This window comes from Trachurus trachurus, assembly GCF_905171665.1.
Source record: "Trachurus trachurus genome assembly, chromosome: 8".
NCBI classification, from domain to species: domain Eukaryota; kingdom Metazoa; phylum Chordata; class Actinopteri; order Carangiformes; family Carangidae; genus Trachurus; species Trachurus trachurus.
This window is the reverse complement of record NC_139905.1, coordinates 15,759,353-15,777,279: the sequence shown is the minus strand read 5'-3', so window position 1 is coordinate 15,777,279 and position 17,927 is coordinate 15,759,353. Positions and strand designations below refer to the sequence as shown.

General features: G+C 39.7%; 1 protein-coding gene across 1 annotated transcript in view; it reads right to left on the bottom strand.

The window, feature by feature from the left end:
• Positions 1-457: 457 nt before the first annotated feature.
• LOC310989893 (ras-related protein Rab-26-like) overlaps positions 458-17,927 on the bottom strand; it is a 56,198-nt gene continuing 38,728 nt past the window's right edge. The window contains exons 6-9 of the mRNA XM_083977046.1: positions 4,600-4,665; positions 3,693-3,749; positions 2,717-2,793; positions 458-2,117 (exon numbers count right to left, since the gene is read on the bottom strand). Of these exons, the coding sequence (XP_083833172.1) occupies positions 2,018-2,117; positions 2,717-2,793; positions 3,693-3,749; positions 4,600-4,665 (300 nt within the window). The 3' untranslated portion in view covers positions 458-2,017. The remainder of the gene's footprint in view (positions 2,118-2,716; positions 2,794-3,692; positions 3,750-4,599; positions 4,666-17,927) is intronic.

Genomic DNA, 17,927 nt, shown 5'->3' with positions numbered 1-17,927 from the left:
GCTTTGTGTGAGTATTATTATCGTGCATTCCTGTCTAATTTTTCTAAAAGGATACAAATAACTGGATGAAATTAAGCAGTCAATCTCCTGTCGTGTCATTATTTATCCACCAGAGGGAGACAAAGAGAAAGTTTTAAACTTGTTATGACCCCCCCCATTTGTTAACATCAGTGACTGAAGATGAACATATTAAATAATTTGTGTAGTGCATCAGACAAAGGCATGAGAATGTTTTCTACAAGTATTGAGTAGCGATCCATTCAGTCAAATGTAAAGAGTTGGTTTCAAGGAAACATTGTGAGCATGTGTGTCTCGTCTGAGGACATTAACTCCACTCGACACATTGTTTTTAACTCAAACTCTGAGAATTTGTGAGTAAATCTGAAATCCAGTCGTTATTAAAAGAGTAAAAGCCACGTTTCCTTCAGTCTTTATTGTGGTTAATTTAGAGTTAGAAGAAAGAATTTGCACATGAAAAGTAGTAAAACCAATACATTACTGAGAACATCAAGATTTGGAGACTGTACAGTATTCAGTTTTCTATGGTTTCAATGAGTAAGATGAAATCTACCAAAGCAACTGTCATATAAAAAGAGGCCTATGCTTCTTTCTGAAGAATAGGTTAAATACTGTTAACAGATTATAAGAAACAAACTGGTCAAATGTTTTCAAAAGATCATGGCACTATTATACCCCATTTATATATTAATGAACGTAAAACAATAGCAAGAATCAAAGCAGTCTAGTCATGTTTACACTGGTTACAAATAAAACAGAAAAATTAAAAACAGAAATACATACGTTTTCATATACAATACTTAAGTTAACATTGTCAACATACTGTAGGTCTTTATTCCCCAAATCCCACCCACATTTACCATCTAAAGTGCTATTCTCCTCTACTGAGACTTTTTTTTACATGCAGAAAAAAAAGTGTTAAATATTTACACTGTTGAAACCCCCAATGTTTATAGATCATACAGTATGATTGACCATCTGATTTTAAATCAAATTAAAACAAATGAATACATATTATTAAGAAGAGAGGTTGCATTAGAGCTCTCCAAAAATCAAAACTGCACCTCAATAATAGAAAAAAATCCCAATAATGTGTCTGAAAACAAGGTTGTGTAACCCATGCATGTCATGTGTCTGTAAGTTTTGTTTAAACTATTTTTGCATTTAGCATGAATTTAAATCTACTAAAAATATGGTTTAACGTGGTTAATGATGCTTTTCTGTACTCAGTATTTTTGTATACAAAAGAGCAAGATTCATTTACTTTTACAACATATTGAACATATTCTCAAATATCCACAGCTGAATCATGGAAATGCTTCAATAGAGTTTATGCTGGTGAACTAAAGTGGCTCCTGGGAGCCTGAATTACTGATGTGAACACTGAACCATGGACAGAAGACACATCACTATACATCTAGTATGAACATTCTTATGTACGTTGAACAAGGAGGGAACATTCAAACAGATTTCACTGACATTTTAAGTAGATGTAAGAAATAAATGATTGTAAAAGATGTGTGCCTCATTACTGCAAAACAAGATTAAAAAATCCCTTCACAATAAAACCACCACACAATGTAATGCAAAGGTATTTGCTGGGTGTCAGATTCTATGCCCAGGGTCCAAACGATAATAGTGCCAATAAATGGAAGGAAATGTGCATTAATAGGTTAATAACTGAGGTGTGCAGTGCCTAAATTTGTGTCCTGCCTGCCAACTATAACCTGGGGCTAAAGTCACAGCTGCAGTGGGAGGAAAAACAGCACACACAAGATGGAGGAGGGCGGCGAGACAAGTGCATAGCAACAGTTTGAGGTTGAGGACAGAGACGACGCAGTGGAGAAACAACAAAAGGGACAAAAGGGTTTATACCTCGCTGGAGCTGACTCCTCATCTCTGATCAGACCAGATATGAACATATGCAGTATGATAATGAGCGACACACACACACACACATACAGGCACACACAGATCCAGAGAGTGACTGGAGCAGGCTTTAGGACCTGCAGCATCCAGCGCCCTTCATCTCCTTGTTTACGTACTCCTGCAGCTTAAACTTCTCACTGGGATCCTTCATGGACCTGTGCTTCAACTCCCTGACACAAAAGAAGTGAAGAAGATGGTGTTACACGAAATGGAGTCACTCACCACAATCAAAAAGATTATATATAAGTAGAGACAAACACACGCACATACTGTATATACAGTATATATAAATCCAAGTCAAGTTCCCCTCAACTCATTATTGTCACCTGACCTGGATGTTTGACCTTCACTGACGGATGATGTTAGTGCAGAGTTTGACACTAGAAGGCTGTTTTCACATTCATCTGCAGGTGGAGGAAGGTTTTCTGTGTGCTCACTTGTTACGATGTGTATGCATGAGTAGCACTTTTTTGACACAGCTAGTTTGAAGGCTAACCTTGATCCAATGTGCAACCAGCAGAAGTGTGATGTGGAGACTTGAGACCCCCCAGTGCACAGACACTCACAAATTGAACTTGGAGACATTTTTTTTTTTTACTTTTTGGTGATTTGACCTTAAATGTGACTGATTTCTGCTTTTGTTACATTTCTAACGTAACAATGAACTTGATTAATTGATTAAATGATTAAAGATTTTCTGAATATTTAGAGTGAAATTAATACAACTTGTTTTTACACACTCAACACATGCAGGTAGAGTGATACTCACTTAGCCACAGCAGTGAATGCCAGCTCAACATTGAGACCTGACCTGGCGCTGGTCTCCATGAAGGGAACTCCAAACTCCTGCAGTGTCAAATCAATGACAGTTACGGAAGGTCTTCTCCGTTTCATCCAAAGCACACACAGACATATGAGAGTCTAACACTTGTTTACACTTTAAATCAAAAATAATATCAAGTATAATTATAGATTATAAATTCTACAAAGATGTAGAGCAGAATTTCACAGCACTGCAGTTGTGCTGAGGACTTGTTTACATGGATAACTCCAGCTCTGAAGTGATAAATTTGTCTCGCAGCGTTTCCTCTGCAGAGGAATTCGTCTCAGCCCTCAGTGATGATAACTGATGTGCTTTTTTCCCTCCTGGTCTGAGCCTCAGGTTACTTAGTGGCACTTTATTGCTCCCACTTCAGGAGAGAATCACTTGGCTGTTTGCTGTTTGCTTTGTGGGCCATGCTGGGAAACAATAGTCACGGAAATTGAAAATAAATGTTTTCTCCTGTTTAGTGTTTGTTTTGGTAGCTGTGGAGTTTATCACCAAACTAAGGCCTATGAAACAGTTTATCTCTCTGAAGAAACTAGTAAAAACCTTTATAGATGATGATGACCCATAAGGCATTTACATAAATATTCATCATCAAATGTTCATCATCGGCATTTGCTGGCATTTCTTTGTCTCATCCTTTTGGTTTGCAGGTGTTAGATCTCCCTAGAGCGAGGCAATCTCTGGGATAGAGAGTTAGAGTGAAAGCGAAAACTGATCTGTAGATAATCCAAACTGTTCTATAATATTCATTATCTTCTCTTTTGCCATAAAAATCCAATCGGTTCCTGGTCACAGACAGGGGTTTTGATTTCCACTAAAATTAAAAGATGTGGTTATGTTGGGTGCAGATTCTCATCCTAACAGCTGCAGTATTCAGGCAGTGAAGCTGTACAGTATGTGCTCCTTTTCTCTTCACCTTAGCGAGTCTCTCTCCGTCCTCTCTCTTCACCACTCTGTCATGAGTGGCATCAGCCTGGTGAGACAGGGGAGAACGAGGTCACAAACGCTACAGCGCTACAGCCACAACATACATAAATCAACGGCAGGGAATCTTGTCCGCTATTTGTCCACAGTTTGCACACAAGCCTCTCTTGGTGTTCAAGACTGATGGCAGCTAATGAGTAGAGATTGACTCTCATGTTGCTAATTAAGGGCTGATATGGAGAGCGGGGGGGACAGAAACCAGACGGAGCTCTGAGGCAGAGACATCTGTTCTCTGTGCAGAAGGATGGATGTGAATGGCAGTTATTGAAAACATGATGACATTTGCAAATTACATTGACACGTAACGTCAGATGCAAGTACATGTATTGGGAAAAAAAAACTTCATACAGGACTATTCTGATAATATCCTACATCTTTTATGGTCAACAGATGCGATGAACACAGCCCATTAGTCTGTCTATCAGTGCTTTACGATCCCAACCTTTTCTGTGGCTCGTCTAGGCCCATTCATTCATGCAACAGAGCAGAGTGTTTGTCTCATTTTATACAGTTTTTGGACAACAGTGAAGGTGTATACCACATAGGGATGAGATAAATTAAGTCCCAGCAAGACATACAATAAGTCAGTGAGTTATCTGGTCAATTTATTGTTGCTTTTGATCTTTTCGTGGGTAAAAATATAGACTTGTGCAAGAGTCGTCCTCCAAAGAATCACTGTTTAGTTTAAAGTCTAAGATCAACACAATTATAATTCAGATCTGGAGAAGTCAGGGAATGTCAGACAGAAACTCAACCAACATTTTCAACTTTTTTGTATATTGTTCTGTATTATGGATTTTCTAACTACCGTTAAATAATTACTTCCCATAATGCCTTACCTTGTTTCCAAGAAGCATGAGCACCACATCCTGTTGGGCGTATTCATGGATCTCAGTCAGCCATGCCTGTTAATGACACAGGACAAAGGGAGACGGTGAAGGTGCAGCTGTTAGACAAACAAAAAGACATGACTTTAAAAAACTTAAAAAAAAAAAAATAATGACAACCTAGGATAAGAAATAAGAAAAGAAAAGTGTGTGGTACCACACAAAAAAGTTCTTAAGGAAAAGAAACCTTTGTCTAGGACTTGACAAGGACGAGTTTGAGCATTAAATCCAAAGACATGAATAAAGAGGAAGGAGGAGAGTGAGAGCAAACAGCATTTAGAAGATGAATAGGGCAAAAGGATGTAAAAATGCGCAGACACAGAGGCATAGAGAGAGGAAAAACTGTGGCAAGGACAAAGAGATAAAACGACTAAAAGCAAGACAGCGTGTGTGAGCAAGAGAAATACAGTGAGAAACAGTGTTGAGGTAATGAGAACCGATCATCATCAGTTTAATCAACACCGTCGGCTCCATCCTGTTTTAACTACAGCACATACACAGGGGAAGGATAAAGCGTTACAAGGAAACAAACAGCACTTCTGACTGTATGAGTTCCGACAGCACCTGAACCAACTGCTCACTGTTAATGAACAATTAATCAGCACAGACAGACACCTGCAAACTCTCCTGCTGAAATAATATCCCTCATCTCAGCACAAAGCTTAATTGTGCCCACAGTGAATTACACCACATTGGATTTCTGACCGGCTGGTCATCAATCCGCCTTTTCCTTAGTGATCCTGCTCCATAGATGTTTCCTCTCTGACAGCTCCCTTTTAATTAATACTGCTGATGACTCTGCCTTTGTAAATGGATTTCACTGGGGGTCACCTCCAGCCAAAGGTCATGTTAAATAACAGATGAGATAGGAAATGAATTGAAACTGCTGCTTGATGATAAAAAAAAAGTGTTCTTAAGGAAGATATGTGTCAGCTGGAGTCATATAAACAGCAGCTATGAGATGAAATGAACATTTCCTGATATGATAGTTGAAAAGTTGAAAATATATGGCTACATATGATTTTATGATAAATACTGAAATAGGATGGACATTTTAAGCCATGTGTCTCTGGCGATGGTAATGTCAGCCAGTCTGAAGTTGGCACCTACAGATGCAACATCATGACGGCTTCTGCATAGATAGATTATAGTTGTGTGTGGTTTCAGACATTCAAGTTTCCTTCAGGATGAATGTACCAAAATGAAGCTGACATTTTTAATTTGTCCTATGATTTATTACAGAATAACTTGCTCTGAATGAGCATGTTAGCATTGTTCCTTTGATAATGTTTGATAACAGTAACAATTCTGATAATCAATTTAAATGTAAAAATACCATAAATCGACTGATTCCAGTTCCTTTAATATGAATATTTGTTTGTTTTTCTTGTCTTTTTTTCCTGAAAGTACACTGAATACCTTTGGGGTATGGGGTAGAAGCAATTTAATTATGATAACATGGCCTATGGGGAATTCGTTGGCTGTTTCCCATATTTACACGTTTTAAAAAGGAGGAAAAACATATTGGAAGACACATTAAATGCTTCCAGAAGAGTAACTTCTGTGCTTGCTGACACAACCAGGAAGGTGTACAAGTGCTCCCTATCAACACTTCTCATGAGGCAGTCTAAAACTAATCCACACCACACACTTATTCATCCTCTTCAAAACTTTCTCTCAGTTTGTTTGAGTCTGCAGCTGGAGTCAAACTCTGAAACAGTCAGCTATACTTCCAACAGAATGATGCATGGCCCTCTACAGGCTCAGATGATTAGCATTGCATGTCAAGGCTCACACGCACAGGTGCATATAAATAAAAGATTTGCATTTCACACGGCTACTATGCCATCACACTGCAAACTGAATCACTCAAACGTGGATGTTCAAATGCTGCTCATTAGGGACAAGACTGAACGTCTTCTGGAATAACATTTTGTAACACTTACTACGTAAATTTCCCCTACTGAGGGATGAATAAAATCTGACTGAAGTCAAAAGGCAAATGTATCTCAGTCTCTGTGCAGTTATTGCTTCATCTAAACTGTGTTTAAAGGAGAAACAAAACCACTGACAAAAGAAGAAAAATGCTTAAATATTAACAGTTTCGATCTTATCGAAATTCAGTCTGGCCTTTAAAGGAGCTGAGCTATTTGTAAGTTTTGCTTTTGCTATGTTAGCATAGACACAGTCGGCAAGCAAGGAAACGTCACTTCCGGTCAGGGCCGTGGGGGAAAACAAACCGTGTCCCCCATACACACTCATGCAAAAACGCGGCATTTTAAACCTTTGTCAAAGGCTTTTTCGCCGTCCTGTCTTAGTTTTAATCACATGTATATGCTGACAGAGAGCTATATTTTTAGAAACTCATCACGATCTGGGTCGATTGTTGTCCGTACATTTAAAAATATTAGGTATTTCACAGTCAGTCATATTTGTCTTCCTCCACGGCTCTGACGCTCTCTTAGTCGCCGCCGGCCGGCTCTAGACACTCGTAGACACTGCCTGAGTTATTGTGTATTATTTTGCACCGCAAATAAATTCAAAAACCACAACCTGAACTTTTATATCGGAACTTCGCTCATCTTCTCCAAACGTGTAACGCTCTGACCGGAAGTGAAGGTTGCCAACCCTGCTGACTCGGTGTAGGCTATGGCTGTGAAAACTTTATATTTTAAGATGTACGGACAGCAATCGACCCAGATCGTGATGAGTTTTCTAATATATAGCTCTTTGTCAGCATATACATGTGATTAAAACTAAGACAGGACGGCGAACAAGCGTTTGACATAGGTTTAAAATGCCGCCTTTTTGCATGAGTGTGTATGGGGAAAACGGTTTGTTTTCCCCCACGGCCCTAACCGGAAGTGACGTTTCCTTGCTTGCCGACTGTGTCTATTAACAATTATTTGCTTACCAGTTTAGCCTGGAGCTTCACCATTTACAAGTTACAAAGTGTCCTCTGAACCCTGGTACTTCCTCACGGCAGGCCTCGCACCACTACACTACATTACAATAATGACTCGGTATCGGAAAGTGATATGATGATCTGGCTGCACCAAGGCTAGCGTTTTAGCAAGCTAATTTCAGTGGTAGAAAAGTTTTTGAAATAGAAACAAAACATGAATCCACATTGCTTTTCACTTGTATTGACTGATTTTTATATTTTAAGATCTTAGCTAAATTATCACTGTTTCCATATGTGATTAGGTCCCAGCAAACATGACCATTTAGGGCCCATGTGGGGCCAGTGCAGGCAGAAAATCTGGTTCACTGCGGGCAGCCCACTGTGGGCCCTACTGCCACCATGAAATGAGGGGCAATGTGGGCATTCTCCGGGCAAGCCAACAAATGTGCTGCTAGCCCAGAGAAAACTTTCATAAGGCCCCAAAAGGACAAAACAGCTGCAGGCTCCATGTGGGCAATGCTGCTCTCTAAATCAATGCTGAATCACAGGTGATGTTCTTTGGAGTTAATGAGATCAAAGAGGCGGGGTGACCTGAGAAGTCGGTTCTGTTATCAGGCAGTGGGCTCCAGGAGTGGTGAGTTAGGGACACTTTAGAGAAATGTTTGGATAAAGGTCTGGTTGAGCCCCGGGCTACTCTGAGAAAACTGAATGATGGTGTTGCATGTGGCTAATTACTTGCTTCATACATAATTAAACTTTGTGTAAGTGTTTCCCATCATTCGTGGCCGACTGCCTGTCATTGCTTCTTGTTAGATTCGGGGCATCTTTCAAACGTCTGTTTATGGGGAAACTATTCAACCAAATACAATCTCTTGGTAAATGGAAGGTATAGCTTGTAATTACCTACATTAAAACCCTGTTTATAACACACTCTCCTTGTGGGTCATAGATGATGCCACTTGTCACCTCTATGATCCAACAGACTGACTTTCTCCTGCTGCTACCCATTTGTTATTTCATTGCAGAAGAGGGATGATGTGTGCAATGACTCAACAGACAACAAAATGGATCAAGGCGGCAAGTTTTATGTGAAAGTGGTTGGTTGTTTTTTCATGCATAACATTTCAGGCACATCTCAATTAATTAGAATACAAGTGTCAGGTCAGCAATCTTCCCCATGATAGTGGAGCCTACCGAACCAGACCATGAGACGTTTTAAAGACTCAGGAAACCTTTGAGTTAATCACCTGATTAGAGGGTGACACCATTAAGTTACAATAGTGAACCTTTCCCCAATATTCTACTTTTTTGAGGTACTGAATTTGGGGTTTTCATTAAATGTATAAGCCACAATCATTTCAATTGAAAGAAACAAAGACATGAAATATGTCAGACTGTGTGTAATGAATCTAATATACGAGTTTCACTATTTGAATTGAACTACTGAAATTAATGAACTTTTATTGAGATGCACCTGTACTATAGCCAGAGCCACAAAGTCTACCTCACTTTATCATGGGAGCCTATAGTTTGCTTCCTACTTCTGGCAATGTTTTTATTTATTTTTTAAACTATGGCCACTATTATTCCCTAAACCTTATAGCATTGATATCATACATTTCTTTTAATTATGATGAGGTTAACAGGGGTGTCAGTTCTGCAGGGAGAAAATGTAGTTAGTTTGTGAAACTCTGATTTTACAAAGTTGTCTAATGTAAATGAGTTAATCTGAACATCTGTGCTGCTGACTGGCCAGGCCAACATGTCAGACTATTTCTGTCTCTCTTACATACAGGTCATTCCCATCAAAGCTGTGAAGAATGACTCATTATAATTTCTTAGTGATACCCTGCAATAAAAAGTACCATTGTGACTATTGTGTCCACCTACATCTACATACCATGAAATACAGAGAATTATGAACACTTCTTTTTCTTTATACAGTTTTCTCTGAAAGTGTCAGCAAGGTACTGTGTCTGTCGGCAACCTTGGGCCTTTGAAAATTACAGTATCTAAAGTGAGTATTTATATATTTTCAAAATAAATTAATAAAACAAATGTATTTTTGTGACGATTTAGGGCTTCAAGCTGATAAATACTGAGCTCAGAGTAAGTGTAATATCCTCTGTGGACATGATTGCAGGAGCTGGGCTAGGTTCATCTTTTATTCAAGGCTAATACCAAGGTCTCTGGTCAAATGCTCAAGGAGCCAAATGTCGATGTGGCACATGGCAGAGAAGATAATGAATTTCTCTGCTCATTGCTAGGGCACAAAATTCCCCAAATAGTGAGGCAAATCAGATACAGCTACAAGTTTGTTTTGTTTCTAAGGACCAAAAAACATTTAGTCTGTCAAACCGGGGGAACTCTGTAATACCACGTCTGATTTTCTGTTCTCTTGAGCTCTGACGAATTAAAATGCAGTTTAAAAGTTTAAAAGATTTCCCAGTCGAGCTTGCAGTAAATATTAATAAAATGAATAACACCCACTTGGTATTCGCTCTCAAATATTCAACTGAATAAAGCTACAATGCCAATGCAGTGCCAAAACCCAGGCTGCCTGCTCCACCATAGAAGCAAGAGACGTTAACAGCGATGGAGAGACTGATGTGACAGAGGCAGAGAGAGAGAGGGAGAGATGTGACAGAGAGACAGAGAGGGTGCCAAAAGGCAGCAAGATGGAGAGACAGACAGTGACAGAGGAAGACAAGACAAAGACCGTAGGATCTGTATCAGAGACGAAGGAAGATAAAAGCCCGCCAGACAGCTGCTGGCGGCTGCATCGTGACATTGGCGAGACAAGTTGTCACTGGCAGATGTATGTGAGGGTACTTCTGATGCTGCCTTGTTTTCCTTTTGTTGTCACAGAGATGAGAGAGCAAGGCTGTGCACTGCTACGAGACATTACAGGAGCCAGGTCAGCTGCTGTGGGTGTGGAAACCTTTTTTTTTTTTTTTTTTTTTACCTAAAAGAAAAACTTGTGAGTGGAACTGCTGTTGTTTTGATTGCGACTTGTAGAAAGCAATGAGGTGTAACTGATAATTAAATGCAGAATAGACACATTTTTAGTACGCATTTCAACTTTAACTCATGTCCAGGTGGCACAGCCAGGTACAACTAGCACTGCTGGGAGGTGGGAAGCCAGTGAGGGATGGTGTCGACGTTTTTTGGAAAGAAGCTCAATGAGTTATCAGTTCCTACAGGTCTGGGTGTTGAACTCAGTCCTTGGCATACAGTGCATTCAGATACAAACAAATTTGTCTACGGTACGGGCACAGATTGTTCAAAGATGTTCTAAAAATCATCAAATTAAATCAGATTTGTGTTTCATTTACTCACTCTTCAATCACATAGTTCCTGTTTTAATTCAAATTCAACACTTTATTCTCCTCCTCTTGTCTCCCTTATGCTTTTTTTTTTTTTTTTTTTTTAATACGTGTAGTGCACGGAAAATATATTGTTTACTGTGCATGCATGGATGTTTCGGGGGAGATCTTCTTCAGCACATTTAATATGCGACACCAGACCTCGGGATGGTTGCAGCAATATAAGCAAAATGAAATAAACAACAATCTTAACATACACCATGAATTCTAAATCCATGGATAGATGAGGAATCATCATCTAAACATTGCATGAGTATATATAGAAGGAAATCAATCCAAAAGGCCTCTCTCTGAAGTAATTATTTCTCTGTGTTTCTCCATGTGTGGTTACCATCTCTCAGTTGCCTTAGATGCATTTGCCCTTCAATTCCCCCATGTGGTCTGGAGACCAAACACACTGTGCATTCCTCCCTGTACACACAGTCTCCATGCATCCTTTCATAACTCAGGTCATACTTTGCTGACTTCAATAATGAACGTGAATTTCCTCAAGGAGACTCAGAGTCTTTCCACATGACCCAGCGTTCCCTCTGTTGCACTTTTGTCTAAGCAGATTAGCTATGGGTGACACTGCTATTCTTGCCAAACTTTGATCAGAGTATTACACCAACAGACAGAGTGGAAAAAGTCTGCTCCCAAACAACAGGCAGAGTCAGACTGAGCCAACCCAGAGGAGCATGGGGAGAAAGTAGGACTTCTCCCCCGAGAGGAGGTTTAAGCTCTGCGAGGCAGCTGAGCTAAACGGAGTGACACTGTGTCACTGTCTGACACAAAAGGAAGACCCAGAGAAGTCCTGTCACACTTGAGGCTGTGTGTATTCATGCATTTGTGCAGGTAAACAGTCAGGCATGCAGAAACAAACCAATACGCAATATCTGATCCAATCAAAACAAAAGGATTTACGGTAATAGTAGCATTTTAAAATGTGCTTGTTGACATTTGTGGGATTTATTTTTTGCAGCTTTCATTCTGGCAATTTTATGATGCACGTATAAACACAATATCTAGGTCCACACACACACACACAATATTTCCAATAAAAGGTAGGTCAGTAAACAACTCCTGTGCTGCAGAACTTCACATGAAAAACACATGAAAAACAAAAAAAAGCACAAAAACAACAGCCTTGTAAACTAGTTTCTGTGGCCTCACAGGGAAGAGAGGCTTTTATGTTTATAAAAGAGCAGCTGACGCGTCTATCTGGCAGCAAACATGGGTGTGAGGCCATGTCAGGATGACTGATGTGCTTTGAAAAGCTAAGGTCACGGTGAATATGAGCACGGGTGAGAGTGAGACGTGCAGAGAGGAACCATCCTCGCTTCTCTCAGCACTCTCCTCCAATTTGTCTTTGTGCTGCAGAAGTTGAGCGTTAAGTGCTGGCCCCCCCAAACCCCATGTGTCTCTTTGAGTCAGTGACAAGTTTACACAGCGTTGAGTAAACCTGATAAAAGGCTGTCACATGTGGGTTCTTTGCTAAGTGGAAAGTGGTAGGGGATGTAAAAATAAAGTTCTGATGAAACAGAAACCTCACCTCTCAAGTGTACACTTGATTTGCCTCAAAGAAAACTGCCTTATCTTCTTTATTTATGTCCCGCCTTTACAGATATTAGCGAGAATCAGTTTGGGCACAGAGACAAAGAAACATTGGTACGCGGTGCCAAAGGAAGAAAAATTACTCATGAGCTGAGGATGAAACAAGGTCACTTCACAGCATTTGAAGATGAAGGTCTTTGCTTTGGAGACAAACCAAACCAAGAGAAAAAATACTGAAATCATGCCTGGGTTTCCAAGTTGATCTGAAACTACAAGAAAGCATATGAGCATTAGTAACATATGCATGTTAGCAAAGTGTTAGTTAACGAGCTGAAGGCATTGCCATACACATGGATGGCAGATTTTCTTTCTTCTTGGCAGATTTTTTAAATTTAGTTTCACGACACTAATACCATAGTGTAGGAAGCCATAATTTTGAATTGATGCTGAGTTTAATAGAACAACTGCCTGGAAATTAGACACTTTCAATAAAGCATGACACATTAGTAGAAAAGGCATAGCTCCAAAAGCTGAGTTTCAAACTTATTTACTCATTTTCAAGTGAAAAATGTCACATTCAAATGTGTTTAGCTGGAAATATGATTTTTAACTGCAGTTTAGTGAATATTTGGGCATTTCTTTGTTGTAAAATGATGTAAGCATCACTCCACGCAGATCAATTTATTCTCATGCACAGTTGAAAACATATAATTCGTACTTTGGGAAAACCTTTAGTGGCTGCGTGCGTATGTGTAAAAATTAAAGATTTTCAGCACGGGTAGCTATCTTCCATTTTTCGGTGTGTCACCACTGACCTGTTTGAGAAACCTACTTTTTAAATTGGGACTGTTTTACATATAAGAGATGGCGCTTCGATTTTCTACCATTGTGTAATGACTCAATACGTAAATTTAATATCAGCTTTTCCCTTTTTTGTCACCATGTGTTTATTGTATGTTGTATGTTTATGACTTGTGCACCTGTTAACTGTGACGATGAGGAATGCACAGGACGGATAACAATTAGATGATGCATTAGCAGAAATTTGTCAAGTCAAGCAGTAAATGAAATCAGTTCACAAACCCTGGCAATGCAAGCCAGAATGTCAACAATTTAAATGGATTTCTATTTCTCCAAATTATGAATGTATGAATATAAAAAGGGAAATCAATAATTTAGGGTTTTCAATATATTATGAAGGGAAAGATATAGAGTGTGCAAAATGTCAAGTACCAGCAAAATGCAGATTCGCTTTGAGGGGGCTGAAAGGTCTCAAAGCTGCAGAGAAAAGGAACAAAAGCCATTAACCTGAGAATGTGCCACTTAGCTACATTTTCATTATCATAAATTGATCCACAAGCCATCAACCTCACGGCAGGAATGTAGATGCAGAGGCTTCGCTGTTACATGTGGGGCACACACTCACACACACACAAACACAAACACACAGAGACACACATACACACAGAGACACACATACACACCCTCCTCATTATCGTGATATCCTCTGTGACATGTGTGCCAACTGTTTCCAGAGACGTGTACTGCGTGTCAGAGGGGTGTGTGGGGCTCTGTGCTTCCCTGTCAATCAAAGTGATATCCTGTCAGTCCTCATGTCAAGTCCTTGTAAACACACTTCCTCTCTTTAAGATGTATTTTGGTCTAAAGCAGCTTCTACTCTTGCAAGAAAAGAAAAAAAACCCTCATCCCTGTTCACACCAAGTGCATTCATCGTCTCTAGACGAGTGTTATTTTAAATTTCAAATTAGAAAACAAGTGTAGAAAAGCTCAGAAAACACCTCCAGCCATATATAGACTTCACTGACTTTGAGACACTGATACAGAGCCAATCTGTGTGGGAGGAGTGTGACCTCTGCTGAGATACCTCTACTTTGATCCACGCCTGCTTCTTCTGCTGTTATGGACCCAACGGCATCTCTAATGTCCTGACACGCTGCAGGCTTATTAACACTAAAGAAATAGATCCTGGTACGAGAAGATGGTTGGTGCAAACACAAAGACAACACACTTTTACTAGCTTGCAGTAATGCAGTTCATCATCCCGGTTCTATCAAGAAAACCCTCAACAGGTATTTACTCACTTGTTGATGTGCAAGTGAGTTGCTATTCATATTCTTTTGCAGGGTATGTTTCTTTAGAGTATAAGCCATTAAGGAGGTTCAGTCTAAATGACATACATAACCTCTGTATTCTTTTTTTTTTTTTTTTTTACCTTTTAGAGAAGAAGTTATAATAAAGTTTTAGGTTTTCTCTTTTACTTCATACTAACAAACCTTTGTGATAGTCAGATATTGAACAAAACCTTTTGGTGTTGAGGCTGTCCCGCAAAGAAAGTCCCAATAATTATTTTGTGCATCAGGTTATTATTACTGTAGTAATTATGACAGGAACAGAGGAAGAAATGTACTATAAGGAGCCACAACGTTGGTGTAAGGCTGAGGTTGAGGTGGATGGATAGTGTTAATACACAGGACTATGACACTAGAGTGTGGGGTTTGACTCCCATATGAAAATGGCACTTAAGTTGTTTGTTTTGGCCTTCAAGTAAGTTAGCCACACCTGTTAATACCTAAACTTAATCAAACCATGATGTTGTTTTAGTAACGTTTATCAAAGTGACACTGCTATGGTCAGGATTGTAGCTCAAGATGAGATAATCCCTGACTAACTCTCTATATGTGTATCACTGCACCTGTAAATGTATCTGTGATAATGCTGCTAATGTCAAATTCACTGTACGACTTTCATCCATTGGTGTCCCACAGATGTGCAGATAGTTTGGGTTTCCATCGCAGAGGTTTCGAGATATTAGCTGCTCAGACTTCTGCATCAGAGCAAAACAAAGCAGGCAATATCACAATATGATACCTGCTCTGAATAATCCATTATTACTGCTTTGAGTTAACAGATTTGGGTTGCTGCCACTGTTGTTTTCATTTTTGTTTAGACAAATTATATATTAATATAGTTCGGGTTTGTTCTGTAATTTCCCTTCTTCATGGGCTCACATAAAAGCCACCAACACTTTAGAGGGCACTTAGAATTCTGTTTGAACATACTGTATAATTGAAATCCATTTTCACACTTTCTCTATCTCAACCAAAACCTACAGTATAAGGTCTGTCTGTCTGGATAATAAAAACGACAGCAGGGTTGTGATAAAATGCCAGAGTAACCACACCAAATATAATGACGCCTCTGCATTTTTTCTTCTCCATGCCGGTTAGAGATAACGCACTCACAAAAGACAAAAGAGGAAGAGTGTGTCAGAAAGAGAGTTTTTGTGTATGTGCTGCAGTTGAGTGGTTCTGTGAAATAAAAAAAAAACATGGCAGTGAACAAAAGTATGACTGGGTATGAGCCTAAAGGCATCACATCCTGAGACTGTTGTGTCAGTAGTTAGTGCGACTGATGGGAGAAAATATATGGAAACAGACAAACAACATAGTAGATGATCAGATGACTCATCTTGTGCCAACTGAGCTGACACAAAACATAGTGCAACACCCCTGGCTCTCATGAACCTCTATCAGAAATGTTATTTGGGGAAATATGAGTTGGTGCATACAAAACAACAACAAAAAACCAGAAGCTTTGGGGGAACTTTCTTTTAAAAAAAAAAACTTCTGTTTACAACCCTGCATTTAAGTTAGCAAATGTTTTTCCTGAAGCAGAAAAGACTCTTCACAGACTTCAGACTCTTTATAGTTTCTTTCTGGCGTTGTTTCAGTTTCAGAACGGCTTTTTTATGCAGCATGTTTCTTTTTATGGACTATAGATCCAAAATCTCTACACCCAAGGCTTTTCGAAAAAAACATCTTTCTTCAAACCGGCCTTGTCATCGGATTTCAAACTGTCCTTTTCCATTTCTTCCTTTCATATGCCACTAACACCATGAGTTCATTATAATATTTCAGAGTAATGGCATAGCAAACAATAGAACTAATATATGCCTGTCCTTCTTGGATACTCTGATATAATAAAGCACATGAAATCCAAATAAATGAAGTACCAGCTAAGCCCTTCAATTTATGACAAAGCTGCCTTTGATTTTTCAACATAGTATAAAGTTCACAGAGCTTTGCAGTTAAAGAAGAGACCAGAAAGAGACAGTCTATAAATTATATTTGGTTCTGAAAGAGTCTGAACAGCTCTGACCTCTGTCAGCCCCCTCACAGGTAAAGAGCTTCCTTCTGCAGAGTTGCAACAAACTCAGAGGAACATAAAAGGCACTTTTCTGGTGAGCAGGCAGAAATGATGTGTTATGTAACAAAGAGAGCAGTGAGATGGTGGAGAGGAGATGGCCATCCTTTTTCCAAGCTCTCCACAACAAAGAGGAGCCTTTTTTCAGAGCCATAAAAGTGAAATAAAAAACATGAGACGAGGACAACGAGTGAGGAAATTCAACCTCTTTCCACCCGACAAATCAAACACTGCTGCGAACAGCCCAAAGCATGCAACTAATAGGACCGTCTCAATCCATTGTGCTTGTGCTTGAGTGCATGTTTGTGCGCAGGTGAGCGTACGGTCCGTTTTGTCACTTTGCTGCTGTCATCAAAGTAAATGGAAATGTCCACAGAAAGCAGCTGTCTGAACGGCGCAAATCATTTCCCCTCCACTGGCTGGACCATGTACAACCACAGCCAAGGACAGGCAGCGATCTATAGTGAGCTGACACACTAATAATGTTCCATGCACTGGAGCAAATTACAGGTGATGTATGAGTGACAAGATAATGACGGAGAATTACTGCATGTCATGACCTCACTCAGCTTATAGAACCACGGTTTCTTTACATGACACCTGCAAACTAATCACTTCTAAAATGCCAGTGTCTATGCTGATTATAAATGAATGGTATTTGAATTCACTGTATTATTTACTGACGGTTTCTCTCATCACCATCTGGTGTGGTGGTGCCATGACATTTAAGTACCAGCTACGTGGTCGGCAGGCGGCCATTTCATTTGAAGCCAGTCCATGTGCCCCCCCACCCAGACTGAGGGAGATGAATGAAGGCACACAGATGAGGGCTACATGTCATTTATTCTATTGGGTTTGTGCAACAAACATCCAAGCATGATCAAGCACAAGCACAAGCAGACACATGCACATGCGCACAAACACACTTGCAAGCACAGGAGCAAGTGCAGCTATACGGTGTAATACATCATCAAGTCCGGACTGTTCAATAAGAAACGTTTTATTACATTAATGAAGAATGTATTGTAATCCAGGTAGGAGCTATTGATCTGCACAGTCAGTATGAAACAGAGTTTGTGTCTTTCCCAGGCTGCTTCACCTGGGTCACTGCCAGAGCCTGATCAATTCTAATATGGTGAAAATGCTGAAGGGAATTTTTTTTTTTGTATGCAGTCGAGAGTAGAGGTTCAACTACGAGAAAGCAAAGCTGGAGCTGATGTCTTGCTAAAGGA